We start from the raw sequence: 15,012 nt of genomic DNA on the forward strand, positions 1-15,012 counted from the left end.
ATCAGTAGGCGCATCATGGGCGCACCTGCACCGCAACAGGATCTACAAAAATACTAAATTAAAATCATTGACTTTGTGCAGAGGCTCTTGTTCGGGGCCCCCGAGCAGCTTTGCCTCATCCGTCTCTGATAGTACGTCACCTGGCTTCCTTCTTCACCTTCGTCTTCATTACTACGGCCACTGGACCTCCCTGAGATGATCCGGCTCCAATAGATGAGAAAGTCAATTAGGAGCTAAAGTACCAAAAGAGCCTTTAATAACTGATAACGGAGATTTAATGAGAGGATTATGTTCTCTCTTTTTTGAGGAATATTGGATCATTTAAAACAGTTATTGAAATGATGTGTTGAAAGGGGAATGTCTCACTGGTAACAAGTCATTGGCATCTGCCAAACAACAAGACACCAACAAAAATAACATTTGAAAAAATAAATGTAGTGCATAAAAAGTACAATATTTCCCTCTGAATTGTGATGGAATAAAAGTATAAAGTACTTTAAATTGTAAGGTTTAGTACAAGTACGTCAACATTGTACTCAGTTACCTTCCACCCACCCACCAATGACACACATTGTTCAGAGTATATAAATATGTATATATATATATATATATATATATATATATATATATATATATATATATATATATATATATATATATATATGTATATACATATGTTGTTGTTGTTGATCAGGTCATAGCATCTTGGAGATCAAAAATAAATTGTATTTTATTAGAAAATCCTCTTAAATCTTTGTGCTGAGATGAGAAAGTGATTCTCTCCTCACCTGATTGGCCGTGTAAGGGTTAATCAGCCAAATTACAGCATCACTCCGCCTCTGCACCTCTGCTCCTGTTTATCTGCAGGTAATTGGACTGGGAGTTCGACTGGTTATGAGCTAAACAAATAGACCACAATCTGGAGCTCAAACACATCATTCATAACCTCCCCGTTTAGGTGGAAGCCTCCAGTCTCAGGTTGGAGTGAGTCCGCCACCTGCTGGCCATATGTGGCAATGAATTAGAATCCAGTGAGCACCAATCCCTCGGCTCTCTCTCGCTCTGTGCTTTACCTGCTGGGATGAGGAGGGATGCAGTACAGGTGAAACGTGACGGTTATTTATACACTTCCTAAAAAAAACATCCACATTCTTTCATGTCTGGGAAATGATTCTGGACGTTGGAATATCCAGAATAATGTCCAGAACAATTGTCTCTGAATGATCTCAGCTCAATCCCTTACGAAACACCATTCTGATGTAAGGAAAGCAAAAGGTTGCAGTATTTATGTCCTGTGGCACACAGAGACGCAGCTGCTGCCACCTCTAACAGGCTTTAGTCGCTGTGGGCCGTTGCTGTGTTGCAGCTGCTCTCAAGCAAAACCCTGAGAGTGAACATTTTACTGATCAGCATTTTGCAACTTCCTCATCACATTGATCAAAAACTTAAACGTGTATATAGTGTCGCCTGAGAAACATCCAATATTCACTCCTTTTTGCTCTGTTTTTGGCCTCTACCAACTCCCTTAAGCTCCACTCTCTTCAGCAAAAATATGCTTACCTTTTCTAGAGGTGGCGAACTCATTCTCTTTGAGCAGTTCAGGCTGTTCTCATTCACTGTTCGTACCAACCAACGTCTATAATGCGCATATAACCCATGTAATGGTGAGCGAGGACAAAGCTGCCGCTCAGGACTTTCACCAGGAGACCGCTGTGCATGTCCTGTGAGAAACAACCAGCTTTCATGTGAGGTCCGATGCGTAGACGTGCTCAAGGCTACGGGAAAGCTAAACTCTCAATACTGCTTGTGCACACCAGCTAGGAAGCTCGCGCACACACACACACACACACACACACACACACACACACACACACACACACACACACACACACACACACACACACACACACACACACACACACACCATTTGGCATGTATATATTTTAACAAAATGTATTTGATAGCTACTTAGGCTATTGTAAATTCTTTTGAAAGGGATTTCTCTCAGCGGTATGAACAGGAGGAATTTTAATGTCCACATGGTTATTGTTTTAAGACGTAGCCTTTGATTAATTTCTCGTGCTTTCTCTGATTCATTATACTAGTCGGCCGTCAATTGTTCACATTTTGTACTTTATTTGAAGACATATATCTGTGGTCTTATAATGGAGTTAATAAAAGTGTGTTGATGGGGTATTAGCTCTGGCAACTCAACCCTCGGATCCATTATCCAACAGATTTAACAGCCTGTCCAATGATAGATGTACGGCGAGGCTAGGATGACCACGCATGTATCTGCACTATGACATCGTCATTGTTTGCATTCATTAGGGCTGCAGATCAACGTGTGTTCCCCTCCTTTCTCTCCGAAGCAAATACATTTAGTAAACAAAAGCCATTGCATGCTGCAGGTCTGTGGCCACGGGATCCATCTGCTCATTACACCAAACAGAGATTCTGACACATTCTTGTCTCTCCATCGGCTGCGTGTCGCCTTATCGCTTCACATCCAGTGAACTTTGAGCGGAGCGACTGATGGAAGAAAGTCAACAAGATAGCGAAGGGAGAGTAATCTCAGCATCTGGCACGGTTGCGTTTGCCCGCAGATGCCGGCTGCTGATTGGACGTCCTGGAAAGAACACGTAGGAAGTATCAAATCTGCCTGTCGAATATGATTAATGACCAACAGCAAAGCAGATGAGGACTCAACCATAAAACAGGCTGTGAACTCCATCATTACAGGACGGGCTCTGTCAGTGGGAGTTATAGGCCATTTACACATGGGTAAACACCGGATCCTTCTGTAATCCAGGCAGGTTCTTCTTTTGTGTCTGAAGGAAGCTCGATGGGACGACAGCGGAGAAGGAAACCCACAGTGAAGTAAGGTGACGAGTTTATGTCCTGAAGGAATCTCTCTCTTCTTCTGGAGCCAGCTGATTGACAGGGAGCAGAGCCAGGTGTAAACATGTGATGTGGAAACACTTTGATGGAAACCAATGACGGAGTCGCTCACTCTGATGGATTATGTCGCTCTGTGGAAGTTTTTATATACTTTCCAGGAACAAACAACAGCAATATGGCTGCTCATGATGGAGGACAGATAGTCCCACTATAACCAGTCCACTCAGCCTCTCTCTCCCACTAAAACCAGTCCACTCAGCCTCTCTCTCCCACTATAACCAGTCCACTCAGCCTCTCTCTCCCACTATAACCAAGAGGAGCAGCTCCTCTCACCTCCTCTTCCCTCTCAGATCAGGAAGGAGAGCATCAGGGGCAAGAGGAGCAGCTCCTCCCCGTGTGGATGATGATGAGTGTTTCCGATGCAGCTTCCAGATCCTCGCTGATTGTGTCGCTTGAAGATAAGCGCGACATTCGCAGCGTCAGCTAAATGTGTGGAAGCCTACTTTAGGGCCGGTTGTGTGTGTGACGGCACGGAGCCACATCTGAGGAAAGATAAGAGATATAATGAGCAGATAGGAGGGCTCCTCCGTCTGCGGGGACACAAAAGACACCGGGACTGTTTTCTGCTACTGTTTTATTTTAATTTGTTCAGTACTGGAGTTTCATGGACCAAACAATGGCACAACACTGCGTTACAGTTTCTCTCTTTGGGTACAACCGACTAACACAAACGTTAAAATGATTCCTCTACCAATTGGACTAAAGTACACACACACACACACACACACACACACACACACACACACACACACACACACACACACACACACACATTCACAATAGAATACATTCTCAGGAAGAAGAAAAAAACATAGTCAATTATACATTTTAGAGCATTTCATATCATTTTTTTCATAACACTCATATTGAACAGAGCCCACCTCAGACAGGAAGTGGGCCGTACCGTGACGTGTCTGTGTGGAACGACGCCTGACGACAGGATGCGCTTATCTGGGGACCGGTGTGACGACCCAGTGACCTCACTGACATGTGGGCTTCCAGCTAGAGAGCTCATGGACCTTCGTGGATTATCAGCCAATGCATGGGAAATATGTTTCAGAATGATTTCACATTCTGTGATTGGTTCTCCACATTTAATATCTTATTTGGGAATAAAACCCCTAGCTGGGACCGGCTCAGTGCCATGCAGGACCACGCTTGTGGTTTTGCCTCCTTCAGCCCATTTATTACATATATTTAACAAAACTGTTTGTTCCCTTCCTGACTCATTGGTTTCATTTCAGTGCACTATGAAAAACGTTAAGGCTGGTCCACAATAAAATATTATTCAACTCTAAACAGATGTTAAAAATGTGATAAGCCCCACACATCACGCATTGAACATTTCTGCAAACCACCAACATGAAAGCCCAATGGTTTAAAAAAGATGTTATGAGGGCGTTTTTGCATTTGTGATGTGTCATCTAGCAACCGCTATTGAAAGTGACCTGGTATAACAACTAGTCTGAAGAGTGAGCTAGCTAGTTGACTTTCGCCCAGGATACCAAATCTGGTGTTTCGGTTTATCATGTAGCGTTGTGTTATTGTTACGTTATCTTTTTACAACTGAACTAAATAGATCTGCTGCCTCAACCAAACCGATCCTTTGACAACGTAACCATGAGATTCCTCCGTATATGTCACCTGCACGTCCGGCTCATGATTACATGAGTTATATACTTTGGTCGGTAGAAGGATGTGGAAGTGGATGTCATGGACAGGACCACGTGATTGTATTTCCCTAAATATCAAACAAATATTGCACATTTTCACAGTGTACTGAAATGAACTGAAACCAAAGGCCGACTGGAAAGTTTAAGATCCTACGCTTAAAAAAAAAGACATAGCAGGATACATGTGTAGTAAATGGGCGTAAACATACAGAACCTCCAGGATGGTCCTTTAAAGTCTAATCTCTGGGCTTTGATCAACCCTAGATGAGCACGGACACTTCCTCGTGCTCCTCGTGTTCGGTTTAGTTTCTAGAGTTCAACACCAACCAGGATTGTTGCATGTGCATTTTTTTGAATCATCTGTCAGGCGAGGCTCGCTCCTTATGAACAACACACAGACACAGTTCACTGGTTTACAGTTGAGAGCTGCGAGTGAGAGGATATCCTCTTATCTCTGCCACTACATTCACCTCCAGACCGACGCTGCGGTCACAACATACATGTTCCCAACTCCAGTCGCATTGTGCAGGTATAGAGCCCATCTTCAGTACACGGTATAGGATTTCATAGACATATTAGTACCATTGGGAATGACACAGAAACATTTAGTTGGGTTATAAAAGTAAAGCATAGCATACACACTATACTTCCTGTTTAATGGAAAGAGACTGCATCCGGGTGGATGCGGATATTGTAAGTATTATTTTTGTTCTGAAACAGACATATAGTGTAAGTAGTGCCATCATACAAGAAGCTTTTATGATGCGGCTTCTTCTCTGGCAGCTAGAGGACCAGCTGGAGGGGTGAAGCAGGACTGGGCAGTGACAACAGAAGACGTAGTGGTGGTTTGAGTGATCCAATAACAACACGGTGGTTCTCTGTGAGCATCGCTTTACCGGACGAGACGTGTGTGTGTGAACGGGCTTGAAGCTGGACTGTAACTGAGAGATGTTGCGGTCGCTGCACGCTCCAGAGTGCGGGAGACGCCGCTGTCTTTCTCTCTCGACATTTTAAAACAACACACACACACACACACACACAAAAAGTAACAAATACGTAACTTAGATCTTTTTTTTCCCTACAGTTTAAAATATAAAATTCAAGTGCAATTAAAGTTCCAAATATTAGTTACATCACATACATTTCTCTCTAAAGTAACAAGCTGTCACTTGCAGGTAGTTTATCTCATCTTGTTATATATCTTTTTTTTTTTATTATTTAAAAAAAATTACAATATAGACTTTCTGATTCACCCCATTTGATCTTCCGCCCTCCGAAGGCAGAACGTTTTCCCCACTTTCACATTTCTTTCAAATCATTTCCGTGTTAAAAATAGGTTTTAAGTGCACCGATTGTTTTTTCTCATCTCATCGGGGCCAATGACGCAATCATCCAGAATACATCCATGCACACTGTGTGGGCCGATACGTCTCAACGCGCCGCGCACGGACACCCGCGTGTGTGCGGCGCGATGTGGGCTTCTGCAAGTTCTGACATGTTCAGTATAAATATTACAAAAACAAAAACAACAACACAGAAAACCAAGCAGAGCGGGACAAAACGAGAGGAGGAGAGAAGTTGTGATGAAGGTGCTGGGGATGTGCTATGATGCTGAACGAGGGTTTGACCGACACTGGGTTGCTGGAACTGGCTTTTTACTAAATAGCACTTTACAATAATATGGACTTAAATGACTTAAGGAATAATAATGAATGACGTGTCGTGCTTTACTAAAACACATGGTCCGACAGAATTAGATGAGAAGATCAATAACCGTCCATCACATATGAAGCTGCATCCAGCAGCAGGTTGGCTTAGCTTAGCATGAAGACCAGGACCAGTAAGGACGAGTAAGATCCAGTAAGATCCAGTAAGATCCAGTAAGGACCAGTAAGGACCAGGACGTCCCGATCAATCAAACAAGACATGAGGTGTTAATTACTGAGCTCCAGCTGGTGAGCAGATTTAGTTCCCTTTGGACAGAGCTAGGCTAGCTGTCTTTATGCTAAGCTAAGACGTCTGTTGCTTCATATTTACCACACAGACATGAGAGTGGTCTCAATCTGCTTTTGACCTGGTCAGTATCAAATGTGCTGGGGAACTATAATAGCTGCCATAACATCTAATATACAGGTTTCCTTTCATCTGCTTGAAGGTTGTGAATCCAAACAATGATATGCGTGTTTCTGTAACTGGACTCAGGTTTGTCCTTTGTATATATTCTTTTGATTTTGTAGAAAAATGCTCTGTTTTGTGTTCAATATTCAATCACAAAACTGCACCAGCAATTTAATCCTTCGCTGAAATGTTCCCGTACCTAAACTCTCCCACATGTCAAACTCAAAGAAACAATATATACACACAATGTATATCAGGTATCTTTTACTACGTTATAAAAAATATCAATACTGGCCTGAAAAAAACCATATCGGTCAAACCTTATACGAAAACTTAGCCTAATATCAGATGTTACACTTCCTTTCCATTGTCAGTCGGACATCGCCTCCACTGAGAGCTGTTCTCGAGGGGATTTGACCAACGTATCCACTTGAACGGCACTGGGGACACTGGTGCGCTGCCGTGCCAACAGACTGGTTTTGCCGGGGCTGTAAGAGTGGGGCGGAGCGGAGTAAGAACAAACTAGGATATGGGGCGATATTGAGAAGGCGTGCGGCTTCGGCACACAGCTCGGCAACAGTGTGACGATGGCGTTAGTCCCGCCCATGGCGCCGATTAGCTCGATTGCTAACCATGTGATCACCTCGGTGGAGTGGGCGGAACCAAAGGTCTGGAGCCGGGCGCAGTTAATAATCTGTTAAACTGATTAAAAGGCTCAAAGATGAGGAAAGGCATCATGTGACTAACTGGATCGAAGGGGAAACAGGAAATGAAGATGTTTAGTCATAGAACGGGTACATTAATGTTTGGACCCAGGCAGGGGACAAGTAGACAGGGAAGGCGGGAGGGGTTACATTTAGGATGCTGGGTTTGGGATCTATTTGTATGGCCTGAGGAACCTGGTGACTTTGGAGCGCAGCAGCTTGATGAAGGAGCGGGGAAACATCTCTTTGGACTCCTGCGCCGTGTACCTGAAGTAGTTCTGGGGGTGGGCCAGCACGTCAAACAGGGCCTTTATCAGCTTCTTGTCCTGTAGGGAGGACACACGACAGAGAGCGTCATCCCAATGGACCCTTCATGTGAGGCGGGCTAAAGACTGGTACTGTGTCCGGCAGTACCTTCAGTATCTCCTGGTGGTTCTCGGAGGCGTAGAGACGTCCATCTCGCACTATGTCCTCTATCAGCTGCTGGTAGTCCTCTGGAACAGAACAGGGTTTCATGAGAGAGCATATAGAGGGGAAGCTGATGGCAGGATTCACATTTGTAACAACGAATATGATTCACAAGGGAATTCGCAGCCTGTGTGTGAGATTCGACCCAACTGTCTGATGGCGTTGCAGGCGGCTCACCATCGTAGGTCACGTATGGGACCTGGAAGCCTTTGCCACTGTTGCCCTCGTTGGACTTAAACTGAATCCAGAGCTTGCGGGAGCGAGAGGTGAAGGCGATGGGCCGCTCATAGGTCTGACACGTCTCATAGGTGGTGATGGAGGTGGGAAGGGCTGGAGGAAGGATACAAACAGGTTAGAATAGTACTACACAGCCTCGGGATACTACAGGACTGAAAGGCAGTTTTTAAACCTTTAGATGTATTCAGTTTCTTTTCACAGCCGATAGAAAGTGAATAAGAGAGAACGGACATTGAACTGTTGGCTGTTGGGTAACTTTCAGTTGTTATGGGTGACACGCAAAGTGTGTCACACAATGTCTGTGTAACTTTACTACACGACACACCCACAGTACTACATGAAGCTCCCCCGACATAACTTCCAGAGTAACAGATGTATTTTTTGATGTTTTCCTCAACCAAACCTAAACGTTCTGGTGCCGAAAACTAACCGAACTGCGACCGTTTCAATAGCATGTCATGTGTTCTTCAGTACTGCGGGCCTGCAGACAGACCTCCTTGACCACAAGGACACATCAAAATGTCCACCGCTCTGACCGTCCTGCTACATTGCGTTAGATGGGGATGTCCTTTTTACTCTTATTCGGTTTCTATGGATATTAACAGTCATATTTTGAGTTGTGAATGTACTAATGAATCAATAACATGCAGACTATGAACACTCAGCCCATGAATCGGTCTGATCAGTTATCAGAATCATCACTTATTTCTTTACCGCTCTTCCTCATGACGAGCACGTCTCCACACTCATCCTCGATGGGGAGGAAGATCTCTGGTACCACGATGAGAATCCTCCTCTTGTGCGGCGGGTTGATGGTCCAGACACAGTCCACGTTGGACGGGTAATCTCCAGGGTAGTTGGGAGACTCGATGTAGCCTGTGTATTCTCCCAGCTCCCCTCCACAAACCTGGTCTGAGGGCAACACAACAGAAACTCTGAGCACTAAATCTCCTTTCAATACAACGGCACCGTTATCTGAACAATCTACTTTGCAGCAGGGCTGACTGTATCTGTTGAGCAGCGTTACTTTTGCAGTGTGAGACGTTGGTGGCTCCGTCAAAGTCAGTGGTGGTGTTCCCCGGGCAGGTGATGCAGTAGTTCTGACCAAAGTCCGACTGGTAGGTTCCTCCTGTGCAGCGGATACAGCGGTGCGTCGTGGAGTTGTAGTAATGTCCAGGAGCGCAGTGCACTGGGAGCAACAGGAGGCGGTCAGTGAACACAGCTGGATGTGAGACTGAAGCAGTGAAGCCTGAATAGATGACTTCATCATCGACATAAAGCTGAACTCTGCTATGTTGTTCATTCTGGTCACATGACATCTGTTGCACTTCTGTCCCTCCTGATAGAGGATCCTCCTCTGTTGCTCTCCCCAAGTGTTCTTCCCTTTTTCTCCCCGTTAAAGGTTTTTTTGGGGAGTTTTTCCTGAACCGATGTGAGGTCCCGGGACAGAGGATGTTGTATGTGTGCAGATAGCCCTCTGAGGCTAATTTGTGATTTTGGGTTATACAAAATAAATTTGTTTGTGTCAATGCAAATCCCAGCATTCACATACACAGTTCTAAAGTGGCAGATGAAAAGCTCCAATCACACAGGAGCGAACCAAGTCCTTAATCTATAGAATATTGATTGATGAATATGAATATTGATGAATATTGAATTTGTTGATTTTGGCGGCCCCTGTGGACAATAGCAGTAGTGCCAGATGAACAGTAAGGGGATCATGAACGTGTCTTCATGGTGACCCATTCAAAAGTTTGACTAAAATCCATAAATATGTCCTAATGGCGCAAGAGAAAAAGTGTTGGAAGACATTTGGATTTTCCCTCTGGGCTCAGTGAACGTCTGATACAAACTTCCTCCATTGTACAGATGCTGAGATGTTTCAGGGCAAACCAAAGAGGAAGAATGAAGCTGCTAATATGGCGTGACTATAAAAGCAATCTCAACAACACAATGTATGCATTATGATGTGTATCTACAGGCGGCCCCTTCTTTGACGGCCACGGTCAGCAAACTGGAATCTACATTGAAGATACAAAATGAAAGCATAATGCTACTGCAGGAGAGTGGATCACATCGCTCCAGTGTTCTTATAAGAATTCTTATTCTACTTCAGCTTTAATGTTCTATTCTCTTGGCTCTTAAGTGGATGTTTTAATTGTATTTGAGTATTTTTGTGGTACATTTCATTTGCACTTCGTCTGAACGCTTCTGATGTTTCTCTGAATAACCTATGCAATTTCAATAAACTTGTCAACGTGCTGAATACTGCGTAGAAAAGAAAGAAACACTGTATAAACAGACGTACAGGTTCCTGTCCTCACCTTTGGCCTCACAGTCCCTGAAGGACACCGACCCCTCATTCTTGGTCATCAGACCTCCTCCGCAGAGGAAGCAGAGCACACGGCCCGGCTCCGGCTGGTAGGAGCCCAGCTGACAGAGCTGGCATGGACGGAACCCGTCGGAGGAGAAGTGCCCCGCTGGACACTGACCTGAGGGAAGGACACGAGAAAGTCTAAAGACGCGAAGAGAATAACAGAGAGCTGTTATTCTCGTGCACCTGTGAGCTTTACGCCTCTCTAAGACACCGTTTGAATGCATGAACTGTACGTCAGCCGGTTAATATCTTTCCAGCTCTGTTCCTGGATACACCAACGCTGCTCTGTGGCGCTCTCTTGTGGCGTCAGCTCAGATTCACTGTGCCTGAATGGCCACTAGGTGGTGCCAACCCAACACATGTGTCTATCCACATTGTATGTATGCGTCGTCCATGTAGAGAAGACATCTTTTGTAAACCTGCACTTTTGGGGGAATTCAAATGTCACAATTTCCAGCAACGACAAAGATAAAAAGAGGGAAACAAAAGCCAGGAGAAACCTCTGAGGACCTTTGATGGGCTGTAGACTCAGAAGGGACCAGCTCCCATGTCTCCATATGATTAGTACAGTCAGGGTTCATACACATTCTGACCAGTGGATTTCCATGACTTCAAACCAAATTTCCATGACCAAACATTTAGTGAAATCTGGGTTTAAACAGTGAAAAGTGAGTAAATGTAGTATTTAAACTAACAGTGAGAATACAAAGCATACAGTAAACCTTAAATGACACAAATGAATGAGACAATAGTTTGATTAAAAGAATAAACATTTATATAGATGCCTGTATGTATGCCTGCTTATATTTTGAGTCTTTCTTTTAAAAGCATATTCATTATTTCAAACTCAGCATAAATGAACGACATGAACACATGAATATAACACATTTACATGACTTTTACTAAACTTTTGGGATTTTATTTTTTTCAAGGACTTTTCCAGTCCTGGAAATAACCATTTTAAAATTCCATGACTGTTCCAGGTTTTCCATGATGTAAGAACCCTGACAGTAATGGTGTCAGTGCTGTTGGAGGAGGAATGAAAGACTGTAAGATGTGAGGGCGTTACCTCCACACTGAGACACGTTCCTGGCCCCGGCGATGCCCTGTCCTTCAGTGCTGGGGCACGGCTCACAGGACAGCTGTCCCACCGTGTCCTGGTAGGTCCCAGGGGGACACTGCACACACTGCTCCTGCTCCCCGCTGTAGAACGTCCCCAAGGCGCAGCTCGCTGAGGACGGGGACACAGGGACACGTTTGAAGGAATACTTCCTGTGATCTTCCTCCACGCGTCACGACGCCGACCAGTAAAACCTCCAGACTCACCACACTTGCCGTCCCGGAGGACTTGTCCCGTGCTGCAGGCCTCGGCTCCCTCCGGTACCCGGGACGGTTTCTGGGCCACCTCGTACTCCGTCCCCGAGAACTGGATGTAGAACTGCTGTTTGTTGATGGACTTCCTGAGCGTCCGCATGGCGCTCTGCAGCTTCTGCTTCACTCTTTCCCGCACGCAGTCCACATTGCACGAGTCTGAGAAACACATTGGTGTCATCAGAACAAACCAAGTGGCACATCGAGTCTTTCTTTTTCTGAATGCTGTATGGATGCGTTCACTCCAAGTGGAGTGAGGCAACACGGGTAAGACGGAACACACCTGAGGCTTCCTCCTCCTTCATCTCCATCTCAAACTCGGCTGTGATGTGGGAAACTTCTTTGGAGGGAGATTTGCGTCCTCGTCGGCGCTTCTTAGACGAGTCGCACTTGAGGTTGACAAAGGTCACGTGGCAGTCGTCGGTGCAGGGGAAGTGGCCTCCTGCCAGGTGGAGAACACAGAGGTTAAAACATGGGCTTTTAGTGTGGGTAAAATACTTGCTAAGCCGGCACAAGCTCTGTACCTTGCAGGTTCTGCCTGGAGGAATCTCTGTGTTTCTCCTTGTTGCGGGGCCGCAGGTGACACTTGGCGTCTTTGATCTTAAACTTGGCCTTCTGTTTGATGGGCGGGGCCAGCGTGTCTGGATTCATGCACAGCAGAGCAAAGACGGTTAATGGTCGTACAGTAGGACGACAGGTGTTGACTGAATGCAGACAAACAGTCCGTGTGGGGACCAAACGAGGCAGAAGGCATTGGCCGAACGATAATTTAGCTTTTTATTGGCTTACGGTGTGCTTAAAAACTAGCTACATCTGGACGGACACGTCGTCTTTTAACTGTCCTCTCGAGTTGCTAACAATGAGCAGCACACGGCTATGCGTCATCCGGATATCCAAGTTACATATTCTGCTCTCCAACTACGACGAGGACTGACAGTGGACGGCTGAGGCTCTGTGATGAAGCGTAAAATCACTGCAGGCTGCAATTAAACAATCCCTGTGTTTGTTCAGAAATCAGTGTGAAGACTGTATTTTGGCTTCATGAGAATAACCCTCACTCCACCTCCACCTCATTGTCTCCTCCATCTCCTTGTTGTTTACCATGTGTATCACCTCCTAATGAATTACTAATCACATGTCTAATCTTTGGAGTGTTTCTCCATTCTTCCGTACCGGCACAGGTGGGTAAGGCCACAGTGACGTTCCTCTTCTGAGGAGCTTTCACAGGCTGGACGGGCACTCCGCAGCTTAGAGTGTAGCTGTTCTCTGAGTCTGTTAGAAACACACACACACACACACACACACACACACATTAGACTACAGCGAGAGGAGAGAAATCAGACATGGCGATGAGAGTCTTGATGTGGTCTGAAGGACTGTGTGACGTGGTCCTCCTGTGTAATGCTTGGCGGTGGGCCGGCCCACGCACAGTTCTGAGGATTAATAAGAATCTAGAAATGACCCTGGCGAGTTGATGGATTAAAGCACAAATGAAAGATCTATGCACAAACACAGAAAGATGCTTTTCGGGTGAGGGATGAGGGATGAAGTCATAAAAGCGAGATGATTAAATAAGAGCCACAGGAATTTACATGGCTCTCTCCCCCTGAACTTAAGACGCTTTCCAAAAAGACAAAAGACAAATATTTCACTGCGTGCCTGAGAGCTATCCATCATTCTTACACTGCGGTGGCCAAGTGAAACAGAGCGAAGGCCCCGCCGTGGAAAAAAGAAGGCGCGATCAAAGAATGTCATCGATTTACAGATGTGTGTTAAGTACTATGGCAGGAGGAGAGGCCGGGGTGCCAGCCAAAGAGCCGGGACCGGAGGAGCCAAGAGGACCTCGCAGAGTGAAAAGCACATCGGTCTGCTGCATGTGTCGAGTCCAGGGCAACACATATGATAAAGAGAGAGAGCGCCTCGTCAGGCAGCCGTGGCATCAAGAGGAAAGGATGGTAAAGCTGCGACCGCGAGCCGTCGCCACCAGGGGGAGGCAGCGTGTGACAGAACCCACTAGGCCCTTCTGGAGGGATGTGCAGCAGCAGAACATCACAGTATATTACTTTTGAAATAAAGTTACACTGATAAAGAGCAGTCCAAAATATTGCCCATTATTTGTATTGTTTAAGTAATCTCCTTTACGCCCAGACCGCTTACAGACACCATCCTCATAGGATCCTGATCTAAACATCAAGGTCCCAAACATGAAGAAGAAAAAAAACTCCAAGGATCACAGACGTTTGTGTTGAAGTTGACATAAGACTGAACAAGTCAAAGCGTTGATGCTGTTGGTGCCAGAGGAGATTCATCCACTACCATGAATGTCCGGTTGTAAATGTTGTACTTGGTAGGCAACACATAAGACTGAAATCTGAGGCTACAACTGGTCAATGTTTGGTATTATTCCTTAAATCATTTTCATAAATAATCAACCTTACAATTCCATGTTTTGTTGAGTCAGCAGTAATACGTTATGGTTCATACTGTAGATCCATAGATAGTCAGCTAAGGAACATATGAAAGCTGTGTAAGCACAATGCATTTTATCTTATTGAGTAATCAAATGAACTGTTTGGGCATAAACGGTGCATGTGTGTGTGTATGTGTGTGTGTGTGTGTATGCGTGTGTGTGTACCTGCGAGGAAGAGGGCGTTGGAGGGGCAGGAGAGCGAGCAGACCTCCGCCCCTCCGCTCTTGGTGCATGTCAGCTGGGCTCGGGGTGCTGGCTTCCCATTGGGCAGACACTTCACCGCCTCTGAGGAACACACAGAGTCACATGACCATGACAACCACCTGGACACACACACACACGTGCACTTGTGCTCAGGCCTGCTGCGGGGAATCCACCATGCTTCAAAAAAAGCGGACACACACACACACACACACACACACACACAGAGAGAGTTGGTGCTTACCGATGCAATCCTTCTTGTTCCAGTGGAGCTTCTGTCCAGGCGGACACACACACTCGTAGCCGCCCTGGGTGTTGATGCAGCCGTACTCACAGCTCCCATTGCTGATGCTGCACTCATCGATGTCTGAGGCACAACACAGGGAGCGTTACGGTCAGTGTGTGTGTGGTATTATATTTTAAGAAACAATA

The 15,012-nt window shown here is 45.5% G+C and overlaps 1 protein-coding gene across 2 annotated transcripts in view; it reads right to left on the reverse strand.

Annotated features, from left to right (window-relative positions):
• Window positions 1-7,629: 7,629 nt before the first annotated feature.
• scube1 (signal peptide, CUB domain, EGF-like 1) overlaps window positions 7,630-15,012 on the reverse strand; it is a gene marked incomplete at both ends in the record, with an annotated part of 91,575 nt that continues 84,192 nt past the window's right edge. For both annotated transcript variants that reach the window (XM_079235796.1, XM_079235795.1), the window contains 13 exons: window positions 7,630-7,782; window positions 7,871-7,950; window positions 8,102-8,254; window positions 8,876-9,073; window positions 9,189-9,350; window positions 10,486-10,653; window positions 11,608-11,769; window positions 11,865-12,068; window positions 12,193-12,351; window positions 12,434-12,550; window positions 13,083-13,181; window positions 14,545-14,664; window positions 14,825-14,947. In XM_079235796.1, coding sequence (XP_079091922.1) covers window positions 7,630-7,782; window positions 7,871-7,950; window positions 8,102-8,254; window positions 8,876-9,073; window positions 9,189-9,350; window positions 10,486-10,653; window positions 11,608-11,769; window positions 11,865-12,068; window positions 12,193-12,351; window positions 12,434-12,550; window positions 13,083-13,181; window positions 14,545-14,664; window positions 14,825-14,947 — 1,898 coding nt within the window. The remainder of the gene's footprint in view (window positions 7,783-7,870; window positions 7,951-8,101; window positions 8,255-8,875; window positions 9,074-9,188; window positions 9,351-10,485; window positions 10,654-11,607; window positions 11,770-11,864; window positions 12,069-12,192; window positions 12,352-12,433; window positions 12,551-13,082; window positions 13,182-14,544; window positions 14,665-14,824; window positions 14,948-15,012) is intronic.

The sequence above is a fragment of the Taurulus bubalis genome (genome assembly GCF_910589615.1).
Source record: "Taurulus bubalis genome assembly, chromosome: 20".
Taxonomy (NCBI): Eukaryota; Metazoa; Chordata; class Actinopteri; order Perciformes; family Cottidae; genus Taurulus; species Taurulus bubalis.